Source organism: Siphateles boraxobius, unplaced genomic scaffold, assembly GCF_051911475.1.
Source record: "Siphateles boraxobius isolate OS27281-9 unplaced genomic scaffold, OSU_SipBor_1 49, whole genome shotgun sequence".
In the NCBI taxonomy this organism is placed as follows: Eukaryota; Metazoa; Chordata; class Actinopteri; order Cypriniformes; family Leuciscidae; genus Siphateles; species Siphateles boraxobius.
In genome coordinates, this window is record NW_027509130.1 from 6,600,001 (window position 1) to 6,627,500 (window position 27,500).

At 37.5% G+C, this 27,500-nt stretch overlaps 2 protein-coding genes across 4 annotated transcripts in view; one reads left to right on the plus strand and one right to left on the minus strand.

The window, feature by feature from the left end:
* LOC143710998 (MIF4G domain-containing protein B) overlaps positions 1–27,500 on the plus strand; it is a 1,123,636-nt gene that overhangs the window by 438,015 nt on the left and 658,121 nt on the right. The window lies entirely within an intron of this gene.
* Positions 1–27,500, minus strand: part of LOC143710967 (uncharacterized) — a 96,059-nt gene that overhangs the window by 5,411 nt on the left and 63,148 nt on the right. For both annotated transcript variants that reach the window (XM_077202240.1, XM_077202239.1), the window contains exons 9-11: positions 26,878–27,012; positions 26,584–26,667; positions 24,042–24,140 (exon numbers count right to left, since the gene is read on the minus strand). In XM_077202240.1, coding sequence (XP_077058355.1) covers positions 24,042–24,140; positions 26,584–26,667; positions 26,878–27,012 — 318 coding nt within the window. The remainder of the gene's footprint in view (positions 1–24,041; positions 24,141–26,583; positions 26,668–26,877; positions 27,013–27,500) is intronic.

The window sequence follows — 27,500 nt, forward strand, 5'->3', positions numbered from 1 at the left end:
CCTTAGATGTTCGATCTTCGTACACCCCGCTCTGACCAGACAGTTCCTCACACTGCTTGAGGACAAAATGTTTGTTTGTATCAAAGAGTTATGAAACAGGGGTTCTCCCATAATCCAGTCCTGGGGTCGCAAAATCTCTCTGGTCACAGAAAACGTCCTGTTCCACACCTTTAGCATGGACTGGTAAAATGAAGTCAAATGATTCAAATCCAGCTCATTAACTTGCAGTAAAAACAGCTGCTTGTCGTATCCCAGATTCGATGTTCCTCTCAACAGAGCGCATGCCACACCCGTCCACCCTACGTCCTCCTCATACAAAAGTCTCTGCGCTGCCTGCAACCGAAAGGTGTTGATCCTGCTCCTTATTTCGATCAGACCTTGTCCCCCCTCTTGAGTTGGAAGATATAGAGCTGACGCAGGAATCCAATGCTGTCCTGACCAAAAGAACTCCACCAACTTTCTCTGGATACTTTTGACAATGTCATCTGGTGGCTCTAAAACGTTGAGTCTGTGCCATAACATGGAGGCGGCCAGGTTATTTGTAACCAAAACTCTACCCCTATAGGATAGCTCTGGCAATAGCCATTTCCATTTAGACAACTTAGCAGACACCTTCTCCAGCAAACCCTCCCAATTCTTTTTTCTATAGTTTTCTACTCCTAAAAACACTCCGAGAATTTTTATACCTTCTCTTCCCCAATGCAATCCCCCAGGAAGTGGAGGTGGCCCACCATTTCCCCACTGGCCCACAATAAAACCATTACTTTTCCCCCAATTGACCTTAGCTGTAGATGCTTTCTCATAAACATCCAAACTCTCACATAAAATTTGTATATCTTCTTGCTCAGTAACAAAAATAGTTACATCGTCAGCATAAGCCGACACAAAGCATCTCGACTCCCTAGGGTCACCTGGAACTACAAAACCCTTTAAACCATTTCTTAATTTGCATAACAGGGGCTCAATTGCTAGACTATAGAGTTGGCCTGAGAGAGGACACCCTTGTCGAATACCTCTTTTCACCGGCAATGGATAAGTCAAACCATTCCCCATCTTAAGCATTATTGAAGCCCCTTTATACAATAACTTGATCCATGAAATAAAACAATTCCCGAACCCAAAAGACTCCAAGACTTTAAAAATATACTCATGACCCACCCGATCAAAAGCTTTCTCCTGATCAATAGACAGAAATCCAACATTGCAATTTTCAATAATAGACACATCAATAACATCTCTTATTAAAAACAGATTGTCCATGATTGTACGACCCGGAATACAATAAGTTTGTTCTCCTTTGACCACAATGTGCAAGTATTTTTTTAACCTATTGGCTAAAACTTTTGCCAATATTTTATAGTCCGAGCACATCAAAGAAACAGGGCGCCAATTTTTTAAAAAACCCAGATCTCCATTTTTTGGTAAAAGGGAGATCACAGCCCTCTGACAGCTAGATGGTAACATTCCCTTTTCAAAACATTCACAACAAACTTCATAAAAATCTTCACCTAAAACAGTCCAAAAAGTCTTGTAAAATTCAGCAGGCAAACCATCTATTCCTGGCGCACGCCCTGTGGAGAGCTGCTGAACTGCATCTGAAAGCTCGTTAAGGCTGATCATGGTGTCAAGCTTTTTCTTATCCCCAGGTTGCAACTTTGGAAGTCCTTGTAATAGTTGTGCCATGTTCTCAGAATCACAGTCAGTATGTCCATACAAGTCAGCATAAAAATCCATAGCCATTTTCCTCATTTCTGTCGGATTAGATGTTAAGATTCCATTCTCCTTGCGCAGGTGAAGTATGCGCTTTTGCTGTGCAACTTTCCGCTCCAGATTAAAAAAATAAGAAGTGGGAGAGTCAATGTCCTTGATAGAAGAAATTCTTGCTCGAATTAAAGCGCCCTTCGCTCTTTCCTCTAAGATGGATCTTAATTCAAGTTTCTTATTCCTTAAATCATTAGATACACCCAAAACATTTACATCCATCACATTTTCCATATCAATAATTTCCTTCTCCAACTGCTCAATTTTCTTTTTAACACACACAGTAGTATTGTAGGAAAAATTTTGACAAAAAACCTTTATCTGTGTTTTCCCCACCTCCCACCATTGTGCTATTTTTTCAAAATTACCTTTATTCAACTTCCACAATTTCCAAAAATCACCAAACTTTTCACAAAAAGACCTATCCTGCAGCAACTTAGTGTTGAAATGCCAATAGAACTTGGGGCGTGTTAAAGTAATAATGTTAAAATCTATGATTGCAATATGATGATCCGAAAACCCGGTAGGGAAAATGTTAGCATTAGATACTCTATTCATGCTTGTTTTACTTATATATATTCGATCTAATCTTGCTCCAGTTACATTAGAATCTAGTATTTTAACCCATGTATACTGTCTAATTCTCTTATTCATGTTCCTCCACACATCCATCAAGTCAAACTCATTAATAATATTCTGAAGAGCATTACTAGACGGTGGATGAGACTCCTCTCTGTTCCTGTCTAACAGAAAATTTGTAGTGCAATTCCAATCCCCACCCATTATTATGCAAGAATCATTATCACATTTTCTTAATGCACTCTGCAACTTCCCAAAAACTTCCACACGATCTGAGCCATTGTTTGGAGCATAAACATTTATGAAAATAAATTTTAAGTCATTTATCTCCCCAGCAACCATTAAAACTCTACCCTTTTCTATCTCTTCAGTTGACAAAATTCTCAAGTTCAAATTTTTTGAAAAAAGAATAGCCACTCCAGCACTCAAGTTTGACCCGTGACTGAAGACGCTCTCCCCCTCCCACCATCTACACCACTCTACTTCATTATTACAATCTGTATGAGTTTCTTGCAAAAAAGAAACATTTACATTCTTAATATTAATTAATTCTGCCACCATTGCTCTCTTGCTCCTGTCTCTCCCTCCGTTAATATTTAAAGAGGCTACCCTTATCATCTCCATAGAAAATATAAAGAGAAAGAAAAGAGAGACAGAAAGAAATAAAGAGTGTAGTAAAGCCATCCTGAGTGATATGCAAACCATTAATTCAATTATTTAAATTTACGTTTTATAGGGGTTTTATCCCTTCTCAGTTTTGCAAGAAACTTTTTTAAACGAAATCTCTTTCTCTGACTGAGTTCATCTTCTCCAACCTTCCTCTGCCAATAACGAACAGAAGTCTCAAACCTCTTCAGATCAGAAAAATGATTACTTACATCAACAGATTTTCCAAAGGTTTCGTCCAGGAATTTGTTTATTTCATCTAGAGAATAAACCTGCTCACAGCTTACTTGCGAAACATCTGACATGTCTGAGAAATCAGACAACCCACCACCATCATCATCATCATCATCATCACCACCACCACCATTGCCATCATCATCCATTCCCTCATCACCCATTTCTGATTGCACCTTCTTAATCAAAGATACTATCTTTCCTCTTTCCAAAACATCACCTTTCAAACCGCTTACGTCATCATTCGTCTGGCTTGTATTCTCTGAACTCTCCACAGTATCACCCTGCTCAGGCCCCTTTACCACAGTATCACTCTGTCCAGACCCTTGTACCACAGTGCTTCTCTCAACAGCCACATCAGTTACAACATTAACTCTCTTCATTTTTCCCTGTTTTGTCTTACTACCAGAAGCTTCCTCTGTATCTTTTTCATTATTAGTGGATGGATCTTCTACTATCATTCCTTCCTTCAAATTTGAATCCACATTCTGAACCTCATTATTCACCACTGCTGCTTCATTTGGTACACTACTCTTTTGTACTTCATTTTCATTCCTCTTATCTGAAGTATTGCTAGGGCCTGCTTCATTCTCTAGTTCAACTCGATGAGGACAAGACAGCCTGACATGTCCAATACTCCCGCAATCAAAACACCGCATTTCTCCCGTGCTCGCGTACATCATGTACGACTTGCCCTCAAAAACACATCGAAAAGAGATATTCAGCGTCGGTTCTTTTAGAAACATATACACCTGTCGCCTAAATGACAACACATGCTTTAAAGCGGCATTCTTACAACCAAGTGAAACCGTTCTAATTCCACTGGCAAGTTTCCCAAATCGAGAAAGCTCTCGCTCAATGTCGGCATCGGGAATAAAAGTCGGAACGTTGGAAACCGTCACCTTCGTCGTGATTGAAACTAAGGGTTGAACAGAAACAAATGTGCCACTTACCGATATCCCGCTCTCGATCAAACCATGAACCAGATTTTCTTCCTTCAAAAATACCACTACGGCCTTGTTCATCCGAGACGCCGAAATGATATTCTCATGGCCCACGCGCTCTGCCACGTCCAGTAACACATCCTCTACAGGCACACCTGCCTGGGTCACACACCTAATCCCATGCCGGAGCGACAGGCCTGACGCCTGCACACTCGCGTGAGTGTGAGACGCCATCCCTACCTCCGACACGAGACAACTCTCGCGGAAAACAAACTCAGTTTTTTTTTTTTTTTTTTTTTTTTATTAAAACTTTTTTTCCTTTTTCAATTAAAATAATCGAATACAAGAAAAAAGCAAGAAATAGTGAAAAATTGAAAAGGTCCTCTCACCTAGATCACCCTCCCATGCATTCCCTTCCCAATTCCCAGCATACACCAGAGAGAGAGAGAGAGAGAGAGAGAGAGAGAGAGAGAGAGAGAGAGAGTGAGAGAGAGAGAGAGGGAGAGAGAGAGAGAGAGGGAGAGAGAGAGAGAGGGAGAGAGGGAGAGAGAGAGAGAGAGAGGGAGAGAGAGAGAGAGAGGGAGAGAGAGAGAGAGGGAGAGAGGGAGAGAGAGAGAGAGGGAGAGAGAGAGAGAGAGAGAGAGAGGGAGAGAGAGAGGGAGAGAGAGAGGGGGAGAGGGAGAGAGTGAGAGATAGAGGGAGAGAGAGAGAGAGAGAGCGAGAGAGTGAGAGATAGAGGGAGAGAGAGAGAGAGAGGGAGAGAGAGAGAGAGAGAGAGAGAGGGAGAGAGTGAGAGATAGAAGGAGAGAGAGAGAGAGAGAGAGAGAGAGAGAGAGAGAGAGAGAGAGAGAGGGAGAGAGAGAGCGAGAGAGGGAGAGAGAGAGAGAGAGCGAGAGAGGGAGAGAGAGAGAGAGAGGGAGAGAGAGAGCGAGAGAGGGAGAGAGAGAGAGAGAGAGAGAGAGAGTTTGAATCTCTTCATTTATACAAAAAAGGGGAAAAATTGTTTAAAAAAAATTGTCTTTTTTTTCACACGAACAAAAACTTCTTACATAATCACATCAAATGTCAAGACACTCAATAAAAAAACAACATGAAATAAAGTTACCTACATGTATTGCTACACAACATATAAAAAAATACCTACCACCATTTAAAAAAATTTAGAATTAGGTTTTCCTCATGATCCATAGAACTTAAGATCATCAAACAAACAAACTCTGCTCTGATCCTTGAAGTCACAGAAACTCTTCACATTCTCTCTGGATCTACTAAAACTTCTATCATGTTTTTTTCTTGTTACCCATATTGCCATTCTGGTTTCCGCTATTAAAAAATGAATTATGCCAATTCTTCACTTTTCAGAAGCCTTATAATTCAGTCCATAAATAAAAACAGTCATTAAACTCTTCGCCTAGTTTTCCAATCCAGCTTTCTAATGTCTGGAAAACACCTCTCAGTCTAGAACGCTGTAAGAACATGATCAACTGATTCTTCTGCATCACTAAAGGACATTTCTTTTCTACAGTGGGGTCAAGATGTCAAGTCAAGTCAAGTCATCCTCATTTATATAGCGCTTTTAACAATGTAGATTGTTTCAAAGCAGCTTTACAGAGATAAACATATAATTTAAAACATAAAAAACAGAGATTGGTTTAGTTTTATAGTGGTTCTTGAAAAAAATGTCTAATTCTCCATTGTAGATCTGCAGTTCGCTTTTCAATGGGAGATTTCTACAGTGACTCTTCTAGGAGAAGAGTTTGACCCAGCACTTCTGTCCACTGTGAGAACTGATTGATGAGCCACTTTTACACGTCAGACACAAACTTTTCTTTGAAGCCTCTTTGAAACCAAGTCTCTCCAGAGTCTTAAAAGTGCGGATTGATTCCTCTTGTGGTTCTTCTTCCACAAAAGCTGAAACAATAAGATCAGGGAAATTGTCCTTTTTCTCGTCCGTTCAGATTCTCTTCTCTTGATCTCTGATGATAAGCCGAAGGTAAAGATGATAAAATCTCATCCATTACATATTTCATAAATCTGGCGGACTTGATTCCTGTCAGATTACTCATTTCCGCTGGACTTTTCCACTCGTCGTGATGTTTTAAGTCCTTTATCCTCGTGCATCCCGCTCTTGCCATTGTTTTCTGAAGACTTTCTGAATGAAGCACTTTTGCTTGAAGTAAGAGATTATTAAAAAGAGGTTCCTTGTTTATCCAGAATCAGACCAGCTCCTTTTCACTCGAAAATTTGAAGTCAATGTTTTCAGCATTGTTTTATAAAAAGCAGAAGTGTCTTTTAAGTCCATTTCTGTTAGATTACTTAAAAACAAATGTAAATCATATTTAAAAACATGGACTTTGTGTAACAGGGCTTTAGCGGTCTCAGTCCAGCACCGGTTTGAATACAGTAACTTCTGCGCTGCTCGCAGCCTGAAGGTTTTAATTCTGCTTTTAATGTCTATTAATCCTTCATTTACTGGTAAGAAAAGAATGGCAACTTTAGTCCAATGCGGTCCATTCATCTTTTTTGCAATTCATGAATGATGTCATCTGGCGGGTCCAAGACGTTAATTTTATGCCGCAGTGGCGAAGCTGCAAGATTACTGATCACCAAAACTCTTCCCTATATAATAACTGTGGTATAACACCATGACCACTTAGACAACCGGCTACACATCTTCACCACCATTCCTTCACAATTATTCATCTTAAATGTTTCAGTCCCAAAATAAACCCCTAAACAATAAATCCTTCTTTACTCCACTTAACACCTGCTGGGAGCACTGGTGGATTTTTATTTTGTCCACAATAAAACCCTTCACAGTTTTCCCAGTTCACTCTAGCTGTTGATGCTTTTTCATAAATTGTCATTGTTTCTATTAAACCAGACACATCTTTCTCATTCTTAATTACAATTGTAACATCAGCATATGCAACAAACTTAATAGGCCTTTCAACCGAAATCCCTTGTACTGTTTTCCTTAACTTGCAAAGTAGGGGTTCAATGGCCACTGAATAACATCCCTGATAGCGGGATCCTTGTCTAATTCCTCTCGACACTGGCACAGGGCGACTAAGCGCACCGTCCACTTTCAACATTACAGACGCATCATTGTACAACATTTAATCCATGCAGTGAAACTCCGACCAACCCCAAAAGCTTCAAGCGTTTTAAATAAATAAAAATGGCTAACTCTGTCAAATGCTTTTTCATGGTCGATTGCGAGAATGCCAACATTTTCATCATTCAAATTTGCAATATCTATTATGTCTCTTACCAGAAACAGATTGTCCATTATTTTCTATTAGGGATACAATATGTTTGATATTCATTGAACATATATTCTAAAAAAGGTTTAGAAATTAATAAACACTATCACGTGTGAATAGTGTTTCTATTAGAAAGACACTTTACCAAAATGTTATAATCTGTACATAAAACAGCCACAGGTCTCCAATTTTTCACCTTTTTTGGGTAATAGAGATAAAACCGCTCTTTTACAACTAGTATGATAACATTAATTAAAAACTTCATTAAAATCGTCTTTCAGCAGGTTCCAGAAATGTTTCTAGAACTGAAGCCGGAAGTCCATCTAGACCAGGAGTTTTTCCAGCTGAAAGTGTTTTAACAGCTTCAGACAGTTCTTTTAACTGAAGGCCGGAGTCAAGTTGTTTATGTTCATCAGAAAGTTTCAATAAGTCTTTATGCAACTCTTCAATGCATCCGATATCACATTGTCCTTCTCCAAATAAGTCCATATAAAAACCTCATTACCTTTTCTCATTACATTTGGATCTGAAATCACATTTCTATTTGCATCTTTCAAATGCAGCATCATTTTTTCCTCTTTCTTTCTTTTCTAGATTAAAAAAGAAGGAACTTGGTGCATCCATTTTTTTTCCAAAGCGAAAAATGCGAAACGAGCTGTAATTAAAGTCCCTTTTGCTTTCTCATGGAATAATGTGGCTAAAGCTTTTTTTTCTTCCAGCTTCCCAACTCACAACATCTCCAACAATGAACTCGCTTTCAATCTGCTTTATCTCTTTTTCTAGTTCAAAAACAGTTTTTCGATCCACCATTTGTGTTATATAATTTTGACAAAAAATTCTGATTTGTGCTTTTCCTATATCCCACCACTGAACAATATCGTCATAATTACTTTTTTGTTTTTTCCACTCCATCCAAAACTCATTCAACTTTTCACAAAAAAGTACATCTTGAAACAATTTCACATTGAAATGCCAATAATAGCTATGACTTTGTGACTTCCTTACATTTATTTTAATTATACATAAATGGTGATCGGAGAACCCATTTGGACAAATTGTTGACTTTAAAATTCTATTACTTTTACTCTTATTAAGGTAACATCTATCTAATCTGGCAGAACTAATATGATCATGAGAAAACTTTACCCAGTTTAACTGTAGGGTGTTGATGTCTCCATACATCCACTAAATTAGAATTACTAATAACATCATGTAGAAATTTGGCAGAAGAGGGAAGAGGTTCTTCTCCATTTCTATCTAAAGGAAAATTTTCTGTACAGTTCCAATCACCCCCTAAGACCAACCACACATTTATCACAATTTTGCTTTAAAAAATCATATAATTTTAAAAATATTTGTATCCTCTCTGCTCCAGTATTTGGTGCGTAAATGTTAATAAAAACAAAAACAAAACCATTTTTACTTGCTTGAACAGCCAAAATTCTTCCTCTTTCTATTTCATTAACAGACACATTGGTTATATTAATTAAAGGTGGGGGAGGTAATTTTTTTCTAAAAGACTTTTTGCCAAATTTGTTTAAACTTTCTTTATATACCAATACATATCTGAGATGTAAGTACTCTGAAAAGGAGTTTATAAAAGCAGAGTGTCTGTAGTCCTCTCAGGGCTGCAATAAACACAGCTGATTATTACATTCGGACCGAGCGCTCTGATTGACTGGGCGACTGTCACTCTCCCTCGTTGCTATGACTACCAACAGGAGCTGCCCACATGCGCGCACTCGGTTGACTCGCTCATTTCGAAAGAGAAGAGGCACGTACCGACCGCAAGCCACGAAGTCTCACGATTATGGCAGAGAAAGAGCAGTCAAAAAGGTATTTTATCACCTGTGATTTTGACATGATGTCACTCAATCGCACTGCGCTCCTCTCCGCTCCGCGCTGGTAAACGCGTCCTCCAGCCGAGCGGTTGGCATTGCGCGTTCAAGTGTTTTGGGAGCTCCTCCACTAACATTTGTACCGTGACTCATATACAAATCACTTCTCCACCCAATTTCCCATTGCACTTCATTCTTCACATCACTATGCGTCTCTTGTACAAATGTAACATTAATATTCTGATTTTGAATGTATTCATTTAAACATGCTCTTTTCCTGCCATCTCTTCACCCGTTGATATTAAAGGTGCAATGTGTGATAGTTCTTAGGATCTATTGACAGAAATGCAATATAAGATCCATAACTATGTTTTCAGTGGTGTATAAAGACCTTACTCAATGAGCCGTAATGTTTTTATTACCTTAGAATGAGACATTTATATCTACATAGGCGCGGGAATCCCCTTCTATGAAGGTCGACATATTGTGACGTCATGTGTCTACCGTAGCCGACAGCGAACAAACAGCGTTACAGAAACCTCATTGCTTGACTTACTACTCTCTGCTGCTGACTCAGACGACGACATCTTTTGTCTTACGTCGGCCACCGTAGCTTCTCATTCGAGTTTGAAAACCGAGGGTTAGGCCGCGAGTGACTTGCTGTTTGCAATTCGCAAATCTCACCACTAGATGCCGCTAAAAATTACACACTGCTACTTTAACCCCTTACCAGTCGCCCCCCTTTTTGGCAATCGAGTGCAAAATGACATACCCATAATAAAATGGTTGTTGCTAAGGAGTCCTTCTGACTATACACAAAACCAAGGTATCATTTAAAAGCTAACACTTGACAGTTTACTGTGAAAAACTCAGAATTGCTCTAGCAATTACTAATAGAGAGATAAAGCAGCTCAAAAACAATGCACAATTTTTTTTAATGTAAAATTCGGGATCACCAGGGATCCCTGCGGCTCAAGGGGTTAATGCATCCTATTCTAAGGGTCTCCATGAAAAAAGAGGACAGAAAAAGGGAAAAAAGAGAGGACAAGACAAAAAAAGGACAGATAGTTCACCACTTGTGCTTAACTTCATAAATAAACTATATTCAAAAATAAAGAATTTAGGAACTTTTTCTTTTCTCAGATTCGTTATCATTTTTTTCAATCTGAATCTTTTTTTCTACTTAACTCTTCATAACCGACAGTCTTTTGTATCTTGATCACTGAAACCAAAAACTTTTTCACATCAAGAAAAAATTCCTTTACTTCTGCTTTTTTCCCCAAAGGTTTTATCAAGGATATCATTAATCTCTTTTACAGTGTAAAACTGATCCTCATCATAATTGGAGGGAATATCTGACATTTCAGAAAGACAATCATCACCAGCATCTCTTCAGTCACATCAGTGCTTTCAGAGAGAGAGACAGAGGTGTACTATATTATCCAATCGATTCTCAACAGTGTCTACATCTTTATCATCCGAACTTTCAAGATGACATTTCTTGGCATCACTTGTCCGTGCCTCTTCAAAATTCCTCTTTTTTTCCCCTCCATCACAATTTTTATTTTTTTCCTGATTTCTTTTCACCTGATTCCTTTTGGCCTATATCTTCAGTAGATTCATTGTGTTCATGAATACCCGATTCACTCTGTTCTTTGTTGGTTTCATTATCGGTCTCTGTTTTTTTACTTTTATCCACAGTTTCTGCTTCACCATCGACCGCCGGTTCACTTTCATTTGTTTTGCTGATATCGTCTTCAGCTTGTGTCTTATGCGGGCATTACATTTTTTAAAGCAAGATATTACCACACGTGAAGCATTTCAAATGATTAGTGTTCGCATAGATCATATATGATGTTGCTGCTCACGATGAGTTTACTCACAAAACTTTGATCCTTCAGAAACACAACCACAGCCTTGTTCATTCTGGAAGCGGATACAATGTTTCCAAATCCTGTTTGTTCTCCAATCGCCACGAGCACGTCTTCGACTTTTTTTACATTTTATTTTTTATTTTTTTTATTGCAGATAGATCAAGTAACCATACAATATTACAAAACAAGGAGACACATTAATTGGTAGAAGGGGAACCACAAATGATATCAAAATATTTTAAACGTTAATGACTTTTTGTTTTTTAACAATTTCAGAGAAGATATGAAGTAGGGATGCAACGATACCGCTTTTTCAAAACCGATCCGATCCGATCCCAAAATTCTGAGTATCGGCCGATACCGATACCAATCCGATACCAGCGCAGTTTTTTTTTTTAAATCAAGTAGAATTTCAATAACTGTGTGTTGAACTGATAATCACTCTTCTGTGAGTTAAACACCATCTACTTAATACAGACAACTTCATTATAAAGAAAAACAACAAATCCAAAAAATATATGATCATAATATATGACAAAAATGCTATAATAAACTAGATTAGTGGATAGTTCAGCAGTAAAATCTAGTCTAGAAATATCACGAGTGCACAATAATTGTATAAAATCTGAACATTTAGTGGGAAAAAAAAACATTTAGTGGGGAACAAATAAGAGACAATAAGTGTAACACTAAATCTTGTAAAACGTTACACATTGCTCTTTATATTGTTGTAAAATACATTCATGAAAAACAAGATAACAAAAATCAAAAAGATATTTTTTTATAGTAGCCTAGGCTATGTAATTTGAGACATGTTTTAAATGTATAGCACAGCTGTTTAATGAGGCAGCAACATATGATAGATAGGACAGAACAAGAAAGGCTATTAATAATCCTTCATTGCGCAAAAGGCTGCAGTAGGCTACAGTGCGGCACAAAGCGCTTATGCGCATCCCGAGCGCAGAATGATGCGCTTGAAGCAACACGGAGTCACAGCGCGCAGCACGTCGAGTCCGCATTGAAAAGTTCAAAGCACAAAGGAAATACATATTGATGCGTAGAGTATTATACAGTATCTATCTCTATGCAATAGTTTATTGAGCCTTTTCTTTTAACAGTTTTAAATATCAGTTACTGTGCGCGTGAAGAACAATGATAGTGCTCTGACTCCAGTGTTGTGATCTAACAGACACACGGTAGAAAGTAACATGATTTAGTTACAGCAATAAAGTCCAGCAATATAAAGTTGTTTTATGCGAAACCATAGACCTTTATCTACAGATCAAGTATAATAATATTGACATTGAGTCATCTTGGAGAGAGTTTCATCATGTTGACTGTCGTACCCGAACGTGACGCGCTGTTTGATGCTGAATGGAGAATGACTGACAGCCGCAGCAGAGGGAAAAAGTTTACGTGATCTTGAATTTAATGACTTAAATATTAATTTATATCTCACATTATACTACATAATGGCTTCAGAACACTTATAAGATAGTGCACGAAAACTTTATGGTGCTTTATAATGTTTTTGTGCCTTTTGTGGGTTAACTATAACACAGAATAGTAGACGCACAATATCGGATTTGGATCGACCTCGTCTGACCGATACCCGATCCGGCAAAAATGGCAGTATCGGAGCCGATACCGATGCTGAGTATCGGATCGGTGCATCCCTAATATGAAGCAATCAAATTCTAATTTAAACATCTTAAATATTGGGGATGAATTTAAATATTTTTGCTTATGGATATAAAATTTTGCCAACAGTATAAATAAATTAACAATGTATTCAAGACCTTTGTTAACATTGTTTTCATAATACACAATAATATCCTTTAAAGTAAAATAATATTTAATTTTGACTAAATTATAGATAAATTCTGCCAATTCCTTCCAGAAATTTTGGATAATTTTGCATTCAAAAAAACAAATGCGTCAACACCTCTTTCCCACTTTTACAAAAGGAACATAAATCGTCAATATCAGAGTATCTTGCAATTAATGATTTAACAGGATAAATGGTATGCAAAATTTTAAAATGTATTTCTTTGGTTTTAATATTAATGCAATATTCAAAGGGGATTAACCAAGCAGTCTTCCAATTAATATTATCAACATTTTTCCTCTAGGTGGTATTTTATTTTGTATTTGAAATATTCTACAATTATGTTTATCATTGCATTTTTTATCAATCAATTCAAACGTCTTCGACTGTCACACTAGCGTCACACACATCGACTCCATGGCGGAGCGACACAGACGAAACCTCAATCTCAACCCTCCGCCTTTTCCTCAAATTCTAAATTACCCTATAACTAAAAGAAATATATATATATATATATATGTTTGTGTGCAAAAAGAAACCGAGAAAAGTAATGGAAAACTATCCCCAGAAACGCTCCTCTCACCCGTGAGACGCTCACATTCCCCAAACTCCCAGCATACATCGAGAGAGAGAGAGAGAGAATATAGAGAGAGAGAGAGCAGAACCTCCTCCTCTACACACACTCGCTCTTCAACTCCTCCATCAGACTACACCCCCCCGCTGACTACAGCCCCAAAACTATTGTTAAAGAAATACACACACATCTAAAAGACACTCATGATCAATCACTAAAAGCTCATTTTGACCTCCAGAATAAACTCCAATGTTACACAACCCTCAATAGAACCACTAAATTGGCCAGTTATCTATTTATTAAACATTTTAAAGAAAGACAAATCCTCTCCAAATACAGATTAAGTGACCATGATCTAGAGATAGAGAGAGGAAGACAGACAAACATGGAGAGAGAGAGAGCAGAGGATCTGTAGACACTGTGATCTACAGCACATAGAGGATGAGAAACACTTTCTGCTCATATGTACTAAATACACAGATATAAGAGAAACTTTTCTGCCCAAATTTGAAGCCTTGATCCCATCATTCTATGAACTGTGTGACACTGAAAAAATGTCACACAGAAATAGAGAGAGAGAGAGAGAGAGAGAGAGAAATGGAGAGAGAGAGAAAAATGGAGGAAGAGAGAGATGGAGAGAGAGAAAGAGAGAGAGAGAGAGAGAGAGATGGAGAGAGAGAAAGAGAGAGAGATAGAGAGAAATGGAGAGAGAGAAATGGAGAGAGAGAGAGAATTTTTTTGAGAATTCACAAAGCTTTTATTTACAAAAATTCATCTTGTTACAATTATATAGCCTCCAAAATAAAATAAAAACACAGCAAAAACAAAACTTAATATAAATCAGTTAAGTGTGAAAATTAATTCATCTTCAAAAATAGCACATAGAGCATCATTACAGCTCCAAATATTTTCAAAGGAAAGCAAATCACCAATACATTTATAATAATAAAAATCAATTAAGATTCTAGATTGTTCCAAGTTAAAAAACAATACAACAATGTTTTGTACTACTTAGAGCCCGACCGATATGGATTTTTGGGGGCCGATACCGATATTAGGGAGTAAAAAAAGCCTGATACCGATATATCGGCCGATATTATTTATGTGTATATTATAATACAGTAGCAATATTATTTATGTGTATTATAGTACAGTATACCAGTCAAAAGTTTGGACACTTTCCTATTGGTGTGTACAAACTTTTGATGGGTACTTTACACAGTAGCTATAAACAGAATAAATATATTTTATAAACACGTTTTGCAATGATCACTCAAATGTGGTAATCAAACACTTGTGTGACACAGATATGTAATGGAGGCAGGGGGAATGATAGAATGAGAATTATACAGCTGAGCTGTAACCAAACTAGTTTGCATTGCATGTTATATTATATTATATTATATTCTAAATACTGTTGCATAATCTTCACTAACGACGACTTTGTCTTTTAATTTAGTCATAACTTGTATCAATAAATATATAAAAAGTGTCACTGACAAAACCTTATTATCTTCTATTTTTACTCTTAATTCCTCTAATCTCTACCAGTGGAGGAAGAACTCAGATCTTTTTACTAAAGTAAAATGAATAATATCATAATGAAAACGTTTTTAATTACATATGTACAGTACTTTTATACTATTTTAAATAATTAGTAAGCAAAATGTACTAAACGTGAAACTAGGCTACTCTTAATGCAAAATGGCCCTATATAAAGTGTTATAATTATATACATTTTTGGAATATTGCTTGATGTTGTAACGTAGCGTTATCAGGCAGAATGAGCTTTAACACTGTGTCTACACCGGACGCGGCCGTTACTGCTCGCGTCGCAACAGCTGTTTACCCGAGACAAAGCAGAATCAGTTTACTGTCGGAGATCGCTCGCGCCACGCATTTTAATCAATTTTTCATCAACCAATTGCCTTAATAAATAAGAAGAAGGCCTAAATATAGCAGACAATATAATCAGGACTTCTCAGCTGCGCGCTTGCAATAGTCACAAGCTCACACAATACGTGACAGAGGCTTGTAGCAGAGAAATCAATTCTGTGAATTACACTGCGCAAATCACAAGTAGGCTACTACCCACCGGATGAAGAAGGGTTGGCTCTCAGTCTCCACAGGCTACATAAAATATTCATTTTATTTTATTTTATTTTATTTTTCGTGTTTGCATTTATGAGGAAAAAACAATGTTACAGACGCGACAGTTCAGCACTACGGACGTGAGCGCTCTGAAAGCGGCACTAATGCTTTGAAACTTTCACATAGACATCAAACAGAAAGCACAAAACCTTTCGTTTCAAAGTGAATTTCGTTTTGTATTAATTGTATCTTAATTTTAATCAATGTTTCATCAGCCATTTGCCTGGATTTAATTTATAAGAAGTAAATTTAGCAGACGATAGATAATCTCGACACGGAGGCGCCTGCGGGTGAACTGGAGCTCGTCTCATGAACCGAAACTCAGCGTATAGACCTGAGAATTGAAATATATCTATATTGAAATGTCTACTTTTAAACAGAACAATTCATAAAGAAAGACAGACAGACTCATGTAATCGTATGAAATGTGCATTTCTCTCTGGCGCGCGCTCACTGAAGATCGCGAGTCAGCATCGTCAACTTCATCTTTGGCTGACACTGACTGAAAACACTTGTTTATTAATAAACAATTAAAATGTCTCCTTGCTATATTTGTTGTATTCATAATCATTATTTTTGCCAGTTCTTGTGACAGCTTTTAGGTGCTTTATTGGCAGCGCCACCCTTACATGAATCACCGTACCCGCATTTTTTAAAATATTCATTTATCGGCCATTATAAATGCCGATACCGATAGTTAGGAAAATGCCTAAAATCGGCCGATAATATCGGCCCGCCGATATATCGGTCGGGCTCTAGTACTACATCCTGTTCAGTTTTTTTTTCTCCTGCTCAAATAGATGGCCAATTTTGCTTGTCCCACCACAAAATTAAGCCAGTTGACACACAACCTTTTTCTTTAAGACATATTTACATCCTAAAATAAAAATCTCTTGTGAGAATACCTCATTGCATTTTTTAAAAACATCTTTTAAAACAGCAAACAATGGTTCGAGTCTATAGCAGTTTAAAAAAGCATGAAAAATAGTTTCTCTGTCATCACAAAAAGGACACTTAACAGTGCTTTCAGGATTTAAAACAGAAGTAAAAGCATTGACTGCAATAACACCATGAACAATTCTCCATTGTAGATCTCCTGTCTTTTTGGTCAATGGCGGTTTGTAAAAAACTCTCCATTCTGTTTTTTTGTCTTCATTCAACTTGAAAAAACCACGCCAAGGTGTATCTATCCTATTATTTAACTTTACCTTGTTAAAAACAATTACACAATATTTATACAAAAGCTTTCTGTCACAGGAAAAAAAATCAACACTAAAAAGAATCAGCTTGTTCAATATAACAACCAGAGCACCCATCCAATTTAAGAGCAAACCTCAAATCTGGGAAACACTCTTCTGAGTCTGGATTACACAATTCGTTTTTATAATCCAATAACAAAAGTCTCTCTTGATCACTTAAAGCAGATTCCCATTTCTGACGAAGTTGACCTATAACACGAGTAGAATTGATTCCAAGACGTCGAGATGTTGCTTCCTTGTTTTTAAAATCAAGTCCAGCTACTTCCAGCAAACGGCCAAGAGTCACTATTTTGTTGTCAATAAGTGTTTTGTTTAGTCCGGGAAGGAAAAAAAATTGTTTGTTAAGTCCAAACGCTTCCCATGGATTAAAGGTTCTTCTAATAACCAGTAAAGAGATTTTGAGTCCTCCACTTTTTGAAAAGTAAAAAGATTTCACACTTTAAAAACATTCTTATAAAAAACAGGTAATGTAGGAAAACTTCATTTCAGTGGATCCATCAAAAAAATTGTCCTGCCCAAATTAAATTTACCCAACCTATTCAAAATCAATCTTGCTACAGCATTCCAATTAAAAACATCTGAAACAGTTAAAAGTCTTTGCACAAATTGTAATCTAAAAGCAGTTATTCTACTTTGTAGATGTATCAGTCCCTGACCACCTTCTTCTTTGGACAGAAATAAGACACTTTGCGGGATCCAATGCAGCTTATCCCAAAAAGAGCAGTGCCTGTAGTTTTGTTAACAAAGTTAACGGGGGATCTAGACAAGCAAACTTGTGCCACAGCGAAGAAGCCACCAAATTATTAGCAATTAAAACTCACCCTCTAAATGACATTTTTGGAATCAGCCATTTCCATTTCCCAAGTCGACCTTTAACTTTCTCAATTATACCCTCCCAATTTTTTTGTGTAACTACTTCATCTCCAATAAAAACTCCTAAATATTTAAAACCAATTTTTCCCCACTCCAGGCCCATAGGAAGTTTTGGTTTATCATGTTTCCAATCCCCTATTAAAAAAGCTTCACTTTTTCCCCAGTTTATATTAGCAGAAGATATTTTTTTAAAAGCTTTCAACAAATTTAACAAAGCCTGAGGCCGTGTGTCCACCAAAGCGTTTTTTCACGCACCTGGCGTAAAATTCTAATTGTTTTCAATGGGAGCGCCGCGTTTTTTAAAGGCCATGAGCATAGCGAGGCGCTGAGCGTGTATTTAACGCTCAAGCACTGAGCGCCCGGCGTTTTTTACTGGTCGCGAGAGTTGAAAAATGTTCAACTTTGGGTAAAACGCTGCGCTCATCACTGTCACTTTTTACACAGCCGTCCAATCACAGTAGAGGTGTGGAGGGGCGGGACAAATACCACACTGACCAACTGTCACAACATTCTTTCTGTACAACGACATCAACCAGCAGAGCTAACCGAACAAAATGGATGAAACATTTTTTTTTTAGTATGAAACAAATTATCTACGAAATCAGTTACAAGTAAACTGTGCTGCGGATAATCTGTATCATAGCAACGAATCGTCTCAGTCACATCATCTGCATATGTCGACACTATGAATTTATTCCTACATTCTGGTAAAATTACACCTTGAAGTTTACACCTTATCTGATTTAACAAAGGCTCAATTGCTAAAGAATATAACAAACCAGATAATGCACAACCCTGTCTTATGCCTCTAAAAACTGTAAAAGGAGTACATAAACCACCATTGACCTTTAAAATACTCTCCACATCATTATAAAGGACTTTAATGTAGTTAATAAAACTCTCACTAAAGCCAAATGCATTTAAAACCTTCCATAAAAAACAATGTTCTATCCGATCAAAAGCTTTCTCTTGATCTAACGAAATAAAACCACAATTTAGGTTTAGCATCTTGGAGACTTCAATAAGATCACGAATAAAAGAAATGTTGTCAAATATTGATCTACCTGGGACACAGTAGGTTTGATCAGGATGAATAACACTGTCCATTAAATTAGCCAGTCTGTTAGCTAAGACCTTCGATAAAAGCTTGTAGTCGCTGCAGAGCAAAGAAACTGGACGCCAACACTTTATGTCTCCAAGATCTCCTTTTTTCGGTAGGAGGGTCAACACAGCTCTTTGGCAACTTTGAGGCAGTTTACCCCTTGCCAGACTGGTATTCAACACTTCTAGGAGATCATCTCCTATTGTTGACCAAAAAGACTTGTAAAAGTCCACTGGTATACCATCGATTCCTGGTGTTTTTCCAGACACCATCCCTTGAAATGCCTTCTGTAGCTCACTCATACTCAGAGGGCCAGAAATTCCAGTGTTTATGCTTTCAGGCACCTGAGGTAAGTTTTCAAAGAAGAACTTACCCTCATTTTCTAGCTCTACAGCAACTTCACTTTTATATAAAATCTCATAAAAACCAACTGCCCTCTGGCGAATATCCGAAGGATCTTTCAAAAGAATTCCAGATTCAGATCGTAAAACATGATTTGTTCTACTTTGACCATTCTTTTTTTCTAAATTAAAAAAGAATTTAGTTGAAGCATCCATTTGATTCATATTTTGAAATCTCGACCTGACTGTGTCCTGGAACCAAGTAGATCAGCCAATTGTGTTTTTTTATCTAAAATTAAATCTAAGAAACCTCTTGTACCAGTAGACTCTTGCCAATTCTTGGAGTTTTAAAATATCAGCCTCCAAGATAGTCATTCTAAAATTAGTCTCTGTTGTGATGTTTCGGGTAAACTGTAAACAAAGTTGCTTAATTTGGGCTTTTCCTACATCCCACCATTGTTGTACAGAGTTATACAAACCTTTCTTAGTTTTAAAATCCTCCCCAAAAAAATTAAAACACTCTTTAAAATGTGTGTAACTTAATAAGGCAGTGTTGAATTGCCAATACGCACTTTGAGGTTTTAAAAGGTTTATAAAAACTAAACATTTTACCATACAATGGTCAGAAAAACTAACAGGTACAATGTGACAATTCCTTATAATATTATAATGGTGTTTGAAAATGTAAAATCGGTCAAATCTTGCCATAGAAATAATTCTATCACGCACATGAGTCCAAGTATACTGTTTTTGCATGCCCTTATATGGTAAGGTATATGAGGTTCTAAATGATTCCTGTCTAGATTAGATTCAGTGCAGTTAAAATCACCTCCCAAAAACAAAAAGTCTTCTTGATTACATTTTTGTAATACAGAACAGAACAGGGGCGATTCTAGAATTTTTTCAACGGGGGGGGGGGGGGGGGGGGCACAAGAGGGGCCACAATTCTTACAGAGGGGCCATTCTTATGTTGTGTATTTATGTAGAACTGTAGATATCCAAATCATTTCAAGTTCAGTAAGCTTTAAAATCAGCAATAAACAGTGATACCCTATTAAGTCCCTGTCTTAATAAGCGAGTTGAGGGAGTCATTCATTCAACCGATTCGTTCAAACGGCTGATTCATTCGGTAAAGAAGCAAGTGATTGATCATTGAATCGTTAAAATGACTCGTTCAAAACGCGGATTTCAGGCAAGAAATCATCGCTGTCTGTTGCATTGAGACTCTGCTACGGTTTCATTTTGAAATTCTAGTCGGTGAAATAAAGCGAAAACAAACAATTTTGACAATATTGTGTCTAAAAAGTAACTCACAATGTTAATTTATTTTTAATTTAACTATTGTATAAAATCAGTATTACAGTTGTGCAAGGGAAAACGGCACTCTTACTGATGTGATATTCTAATATAAGAACATAATATGATATAAATATAAGACAAAAACTAATTTGGGGACATACCTATAACTGCACACATTACGCAGTGAAAGCACGAGAGACAAACGCGATGTCAGCTCACAGTGCCTCGTACATCGTTAAAACAATGATTACAATATCATAATAGACAATACACATCGCACACCCTTACGCACATAAAGAATGAACTTACGACTGAACTGACATTTGCCAACTTTCTTCTTCTCTCCTCTCGCGTGCAGGAGACAGACGTTATTCTGCCGCGAATGTGATGCGAATTGTCACGTGAACAAGCAATTCCACAAATATAGAATAAAAAAAAATAATACTATGCTAATTAGATATTTTTAATTTGGAAAACATTTAGATATGTCTAAGTCGAAGTGTCATCTAAAATTTAAGACCTTTCATAAGTAAAAATAAGACTTTATATGGCCTTATATTTTAAAAATCTAATTTAAGACTTTTTAAGGATCCGCAGGAACCCTGATATAAGACGACCACCCATTTTTCAGCCTATTTTTAGGACAAAAACCTCGTCTTATATTCGGGTATATACAGTGATTAGCATTATCTTGGTCTGCTCTAAGAGAATACATCGAGCCTGGTCTGTCCTAACACTGAAAGACGGTACCAAACTCTAGCATTGCAACAACTCGCTTATCGAAAAAAAATAAGCTGTATAAAATAGATCAACTTACCGTGTGGCTTTTTTCCGTTGGAAAACAGCTCGCTATTCTTGGTCCTCGTTGAGAAGCATCGCGACGCGGAATCATTAATTATTCTACTACTACAAGCTGAAAGATTATGATTTGAATTTTTGAGTGACAGACAAGTAGAAGGGTGGGGGCACACTGGGGGGCCAATCAGTTTTCAGGAGGGGCCAGTGCCCCCATGGCCCCTCCCCTGTCTACGCCACTGGAACACAATATATTTAAAACACCATTCTCTCTATTGCGGAACCGGACAGTACACACAAATAAAATCAATAACATTCTTGTCATAGTTTGCTCTTACTTTTAAAAGTCTACCTTTTACTATTTCTTCTACTTGAAAAGAATGTGGGTTAAAATTCTTCGCAAAAAGAATGGCTATTCCACCACTAAGTGAAGTATTATGACTTAAAAACGAAAGACCATCCCACTCTCTAGCCCAATCAGAAGCATTTTTTAGATCACTATGAGTTTCTTGCAGCATCACCACATTTAACTTATTTTGTTGCACAAATTCCCATTCTTTTCTTAATATCTCTTGCTCCATTAATATTCAAGGAAGCAATATTAATTTCATTCATTTTTAAAAGAAAAGAAGAAAATAAAAAACAAGCGGAAGCTGATAAAAACAAAACTAGAAACCCATGTGTGACGTTTGGCTTTTTAGCTATTATCATTTACAAGATCAGGGTTTAAAATTCTTACAATTTTCTTTAACCGATAGATTTCCTTGTTTGTAAATAAGCTTTCCGCCATAAACATTTTTGTTTTGTCAACAAATTGTTTGATGTCTGGAAAATATTCACAGACACGTACTCCTCTCTTATTTTTCGTTGCTTTGAGGAATATTTTAATGTCTTCTGACTCATAATCACGACTGGATGAAGCTCTTTGAGAAAAACTGAAATTTGAATCCGAAGACTCATTGCCACTTTCCATCCCTTCTTGGTCATCATCATCAACTACATTTGTTTTTTTCTTTTTAACACTTTCAAATTCACTTGAACTTTTCCTTTTACCTGGAATTTTAAACCCAGTTGTATCTGATTCTAGATCAACATCATCACACAGTTCGAATGATTGACACTTCACATTGCTTTTATCCTTTGTCAAAACTGACTCAGTAATGACATCGCTGACTCCTACACTCACAGTAGCATTCAACTCACCTTCCTGCAAAGACACTACTGGTCCAGTGATATCATCAGAAACTACATTCTGAGCCTCAGAAAACCCATTATTCTCTACAACAGTCACATTTTTCACATTAGAAGGCCCTGCTTCAACCCTTTCCTCAACATCACTATTTAGAATAGCCTCCATCATGCTTTGCACATCAGTCGTTGAATGATCTTTATTCCTTTTGGGGCAAGTCCGAATCAGATGGCCTACCCCACCACAGTTAAAGCACTTCATCTTATCAGTTGTAGCATAGAAAACATAATCAAAAGTGTCAACCTTAATGCTAAAAGTCAAGTCCAGTTCTTCGCTGTCTTTCAAAATCATGTAGGCAAATCTTCTAAAAAACTACATGTTTTAACAGTGGTGAAGCAGTACCAATGAGGATTTTCTTGATCGGTGAAACCAGCTTTCCATAACGGGACAAGATCTTAACCAAAGTATCATCAGAAACAAAAGGTGGAATATTAGACAATGTTACTTTTTTTGAGGGTGTTGAAAGAGGTAGAACAGGTGTGAAGAGATTATTTATAACAATTCCCTTTTCCACTAATTCGTTTGCCTTCTCAACCGACTTCAAAAAGACCACAACAGCACTATTCATTTTCGACGCCGACAAAATATTGTCATGCCCAACAACTTCTCCCATTGCCAAACAACAATCTTCAACACTCACCGCGGACGCCACTTTAACACTGTGACGCCGCGTGAGATTCTTTAGAACACCAATTCGTGAGTCCGCCATGGGGAAAAACCCCACGCGACCCCAAAAAACAAACAAACTTAACCAATCCAAAAATAAATAAATAAAATGATAAATAAGAAAAAAAGAAAAGAAAAACAAAGAGAAAGAGAGAAAAAAAACTCACGACGCTCCACACTCACGACGCTCCTCACGCTCACACTCACACTCACACCGGAAACGAGAGAGAGAGAGAGAGATAGAGAGAGAGAGAGAAATGGAGAGAGAGAGAGAGAAATAGAGAGAGAGAGAGAAATGGAGAGAGAGAGAGAAATAGAGAGAGAGATGGAGAGAGAGAAATAGAGAGAGAGAGATGGAGAGAGAGAAATGGACAGAGAGAGAGAAATGGAGAGAGAGAGAAATAGAGAGAGAGAGAAATGGAGAGAGAGAGAAATAGAGAGAGAGAAATGAAGAGAGAGAAATAGAGAGAGAGAGAGATGGAGAGAGAGAGAGAGAGAGAGAGAGAGAGAGAGAAATGGAGAGAGCGATAGAGAGAGAGAGATGGAGAGAGAGAGAGAAATAGAGAGAGAGAGAGATCAAACTTTATTTATCCTGATCATGTGATCAACCCTCTGTGTCACGACTCCAACATATAATGACAAGCTAATGAACTTTACCATGAAAACACTTTGTAAAATAAACTTATTTTTGCTTGATCAATGATGCGTTGTAATTCCAAACATTATTAAAATATTATCATACCTGTTGTTTTCTCCAGTGTCATTATGTAAACACCGATCATCACTGCATTCATCACTAATGTGAAGATTATCATCACTGTGCTTATGGCTGAATCCGAACCTGAAAAAGACGAGAGTGTGAGAATGTTTTCATGAATGAGAAATAAAGCTGATCCGGTTAAACTGAATAAACACTCAATGTGAAGATGATCAGAAAACAGAGAAACATCTGAACTCTGATCATCATGATTCAAATCCTCTGAAGAATCAAATGAATCATTTCTCCTGGAGATTCACAGCATCAGAGAGTCAGAAATCAAGACTGTTATTGACAGATTCATGAATCCTGGATATTATTGATCTGATCATCAGTGATGGTGAAGTTACTCAAAAACAGTAAATCCATTTACAGATTAATATTTATGAGCTGAACACTTGAAAACACAACAGAGGTTTCAGTTCTTCTTCACCTGTCACTTTCTTTAACTCCAGCACACGGCCCCATCATTAAGAGACAGCAAACTGTTAGTAAAACGTCTGAAACCTGGACGGGGAGCATCCTCACGGCTGCAGGACTGCTTTCTAAACACTGATTGAGTCTGTTTTCAACTCAGGATCTAGACGAATACACATCTACTGTGCTTTTTTATATCAGATGCTGCGTGGAAAGTGTAACAATCAACAAATGCAACTTATTCTACACAAATAAGAAGCCGTCCAACTTCTTCTGAGAGACCGTGATGCTGCTTCAGATCTGGTAATAAAGAACTGTACAGTTCTTCCAGACACAACCTCGAGAGAGAGGGATCAAATCAGCCAAAGCCGCATTCAAGGAGAAGATTGAGGAGCACTTTACTTTTAGGGACACGACACACATGTGGCAGGGTGTGCATCATATAACCCACTTCAGGGAGAACCGCTGACAGCATGCAGCGCCATGTTGGCGGAGGAATTAAATTGCTTCTTTGCCCGATTTGAGAGAGGACCGGACAATGCAACTATGCTGACAGCACGCTTACCCTCCAAACACATGAGCTCACGCCAGTTTTAAAAACTGTGAATGCCAAGAAGGCTGCTGGACCGGATGGGATCCCAGGCAGGATCCTCCGGGATTGTGTCCATTAGCTTGCAGGGGTTTTCACAGACATTTTTAATCTCTCACTTGCTCATACTGTCGTACCAGACTGCCTGAAAACTGCTATCATCATCCCAGTGCCAAAGCAGTCCAACATCACTTCCCTGAGTGACTACAGGCCAACAGCACTTACACCTATCATATCTAAGCATTTTGAAAGACTCATTCTGGGACACATTAAATCTGCACTTCCTCCCACTTTAGACCCTCATCAACATGCATACAGGTCAGATAGATCGGCAGAGGATGCAATAAATACTCTCTATACTGCACTGAAACACCTGGAGCAGAAGGATACATAATAAGGATGCTATTCGTAGATTATTACATGGCCTGGTTGAATGGGCTAGTTGCATAACAACGGAAATAGAATTTCTGGGTTGTCTGCGGTGAGCTGGACCACTTCCGGTCACTGCTTCCGTCAATGGCACTCACTTACTTAACCGACCGTTCAGCGTAGTGTATAAAAAAAAAACATGAGTTTTTTTGGTATTAAAACAGGTGTTGTAGGCCTACCGAATTCCGACTCCCAGACAAATCGTACTCCCCTTCGCGTGCACGCGCCTCCCACATAAATACGCGCTGAAGCGAGTTTAAATTCCTTTGCCATATGCGTTTATCGATTGATTTTTCACACAGCAAGCACCCAGATTCTGCATGAAAGCTTTGTCTACACTTAAATAAATTAACAGAAAGTGAACTAGTGTGTCACATCACATCACTCAATGTGCTTACTTCAACGCTTACTTCCGGTAGTTTCGCCGGATTCGTCTATACCAGTTCACCAGTGAGGACCTCAAGTGGACCGTTAACATTGTTGCCCTTGTTCAGAAATTTGAGGAAGTCCCGTCTCTCTGCCAGAATTGCACGGTAGAAAACGTATTAACGTATCGCATTATAGTCTGGTATGGAAACGGTTCAACGGCTGAAAGAGCTGCACTGCAGAGGGTCATTTTTTACAACACAATTACAACAACAACTCTCTTCTGAAACTCTTCTGATGTGTGTGTTGTTTGTACTCATGGTTCATTACATCCCCTTCCTTGTGTGTGTGTGTGTGTGCGTGCGTGCATGTGTGCATGTGTGTGTGTGATCTCATCGTGGTTTAAAAAAAAAAGGCAATCAAAATTCTGAAAAATCCTATAGATTTACATCAGCTGATGATCATCATGTTCAAATGAGACAAAACTGTTCAAACTCCAACTGTCAAAATTCAAATTTAAAACTGGCAGAATAGTGTGTAACACAAGTAATGAAGTAAGAGGATTCAGTGTCACTGATTACAGGAATCTAAGATAAAACACGTTACATCAGTTTGTTTCAGTGAATTAGTTCAGATCCACTGTAACGTGTTTCTCTCATCACTGATGGTCAGAAATATAACTGAGATATTAATACAGTTAAACAGAGAGATTCATCAAATACTCACAGTCGAGCCTCACATAGCATCTATCAAACCATCTGTCATTTGTCATCATCATAAACACTGGTAAAATGACAATAATGATGAATCCTAAAAAACAGGAGAGAAATTATATTAATGTTTATTGATGTCTTGTATATTAAAGACATCAACACATGTAAGATTACAATAAATCATAATGAACATCAGTGAATAATGAGTGTTTTAAAGTGACACTAATGTTCAAATGTGTTGAACTATCAATAATATGAACCCAGATGAACTCAAATCGTTATGAATATGAATATTAATATGAATCACCTCCTGCTCCAGATGCAAACGTGTAGAACAGGATCATGAATTGTAAAGTAGGAAGAATTTCAATGATCATATCAGACACAAGGCCAAATATTTCAATTATCCGTCCACTTTTCTTTCCAATTTCTGTAACTAAAACTACAGGAGAAACATTTTCACTTATTAAGATCTTATTTGATTTAGTTTTCAATAATTATAATGACACAATTTACAACAAACAATAAAATCAACAATAAAAGCAGAAGAACTGAACAAATCATCATGTGACTGTGAGAGTTTAATATAAACATATATTATCAATAACAGCAATGATGTCATTTAATAACCTTCAAAAACCCTTCATGTATCTAATAAAAACTATTATGAAATCAAATGAAAAGATCATTCTGCATTATATCTACTAATACCTTCAGATCTGAATATATATATATATTATTAGAGTCATGAATGCTGAGATGATCAGTGAATCTGACACACACAGTTTCACTCGTTCACTCAGTAAATCTGAAACACACACTTTCTGACACACACACTTTCGCTCGTTCACTCTGTGAATCTGACACACACACTTTCACTCCTTCACTCTGTGAATCTGACACACACACTTTCACTCGTTCACTCTGTGA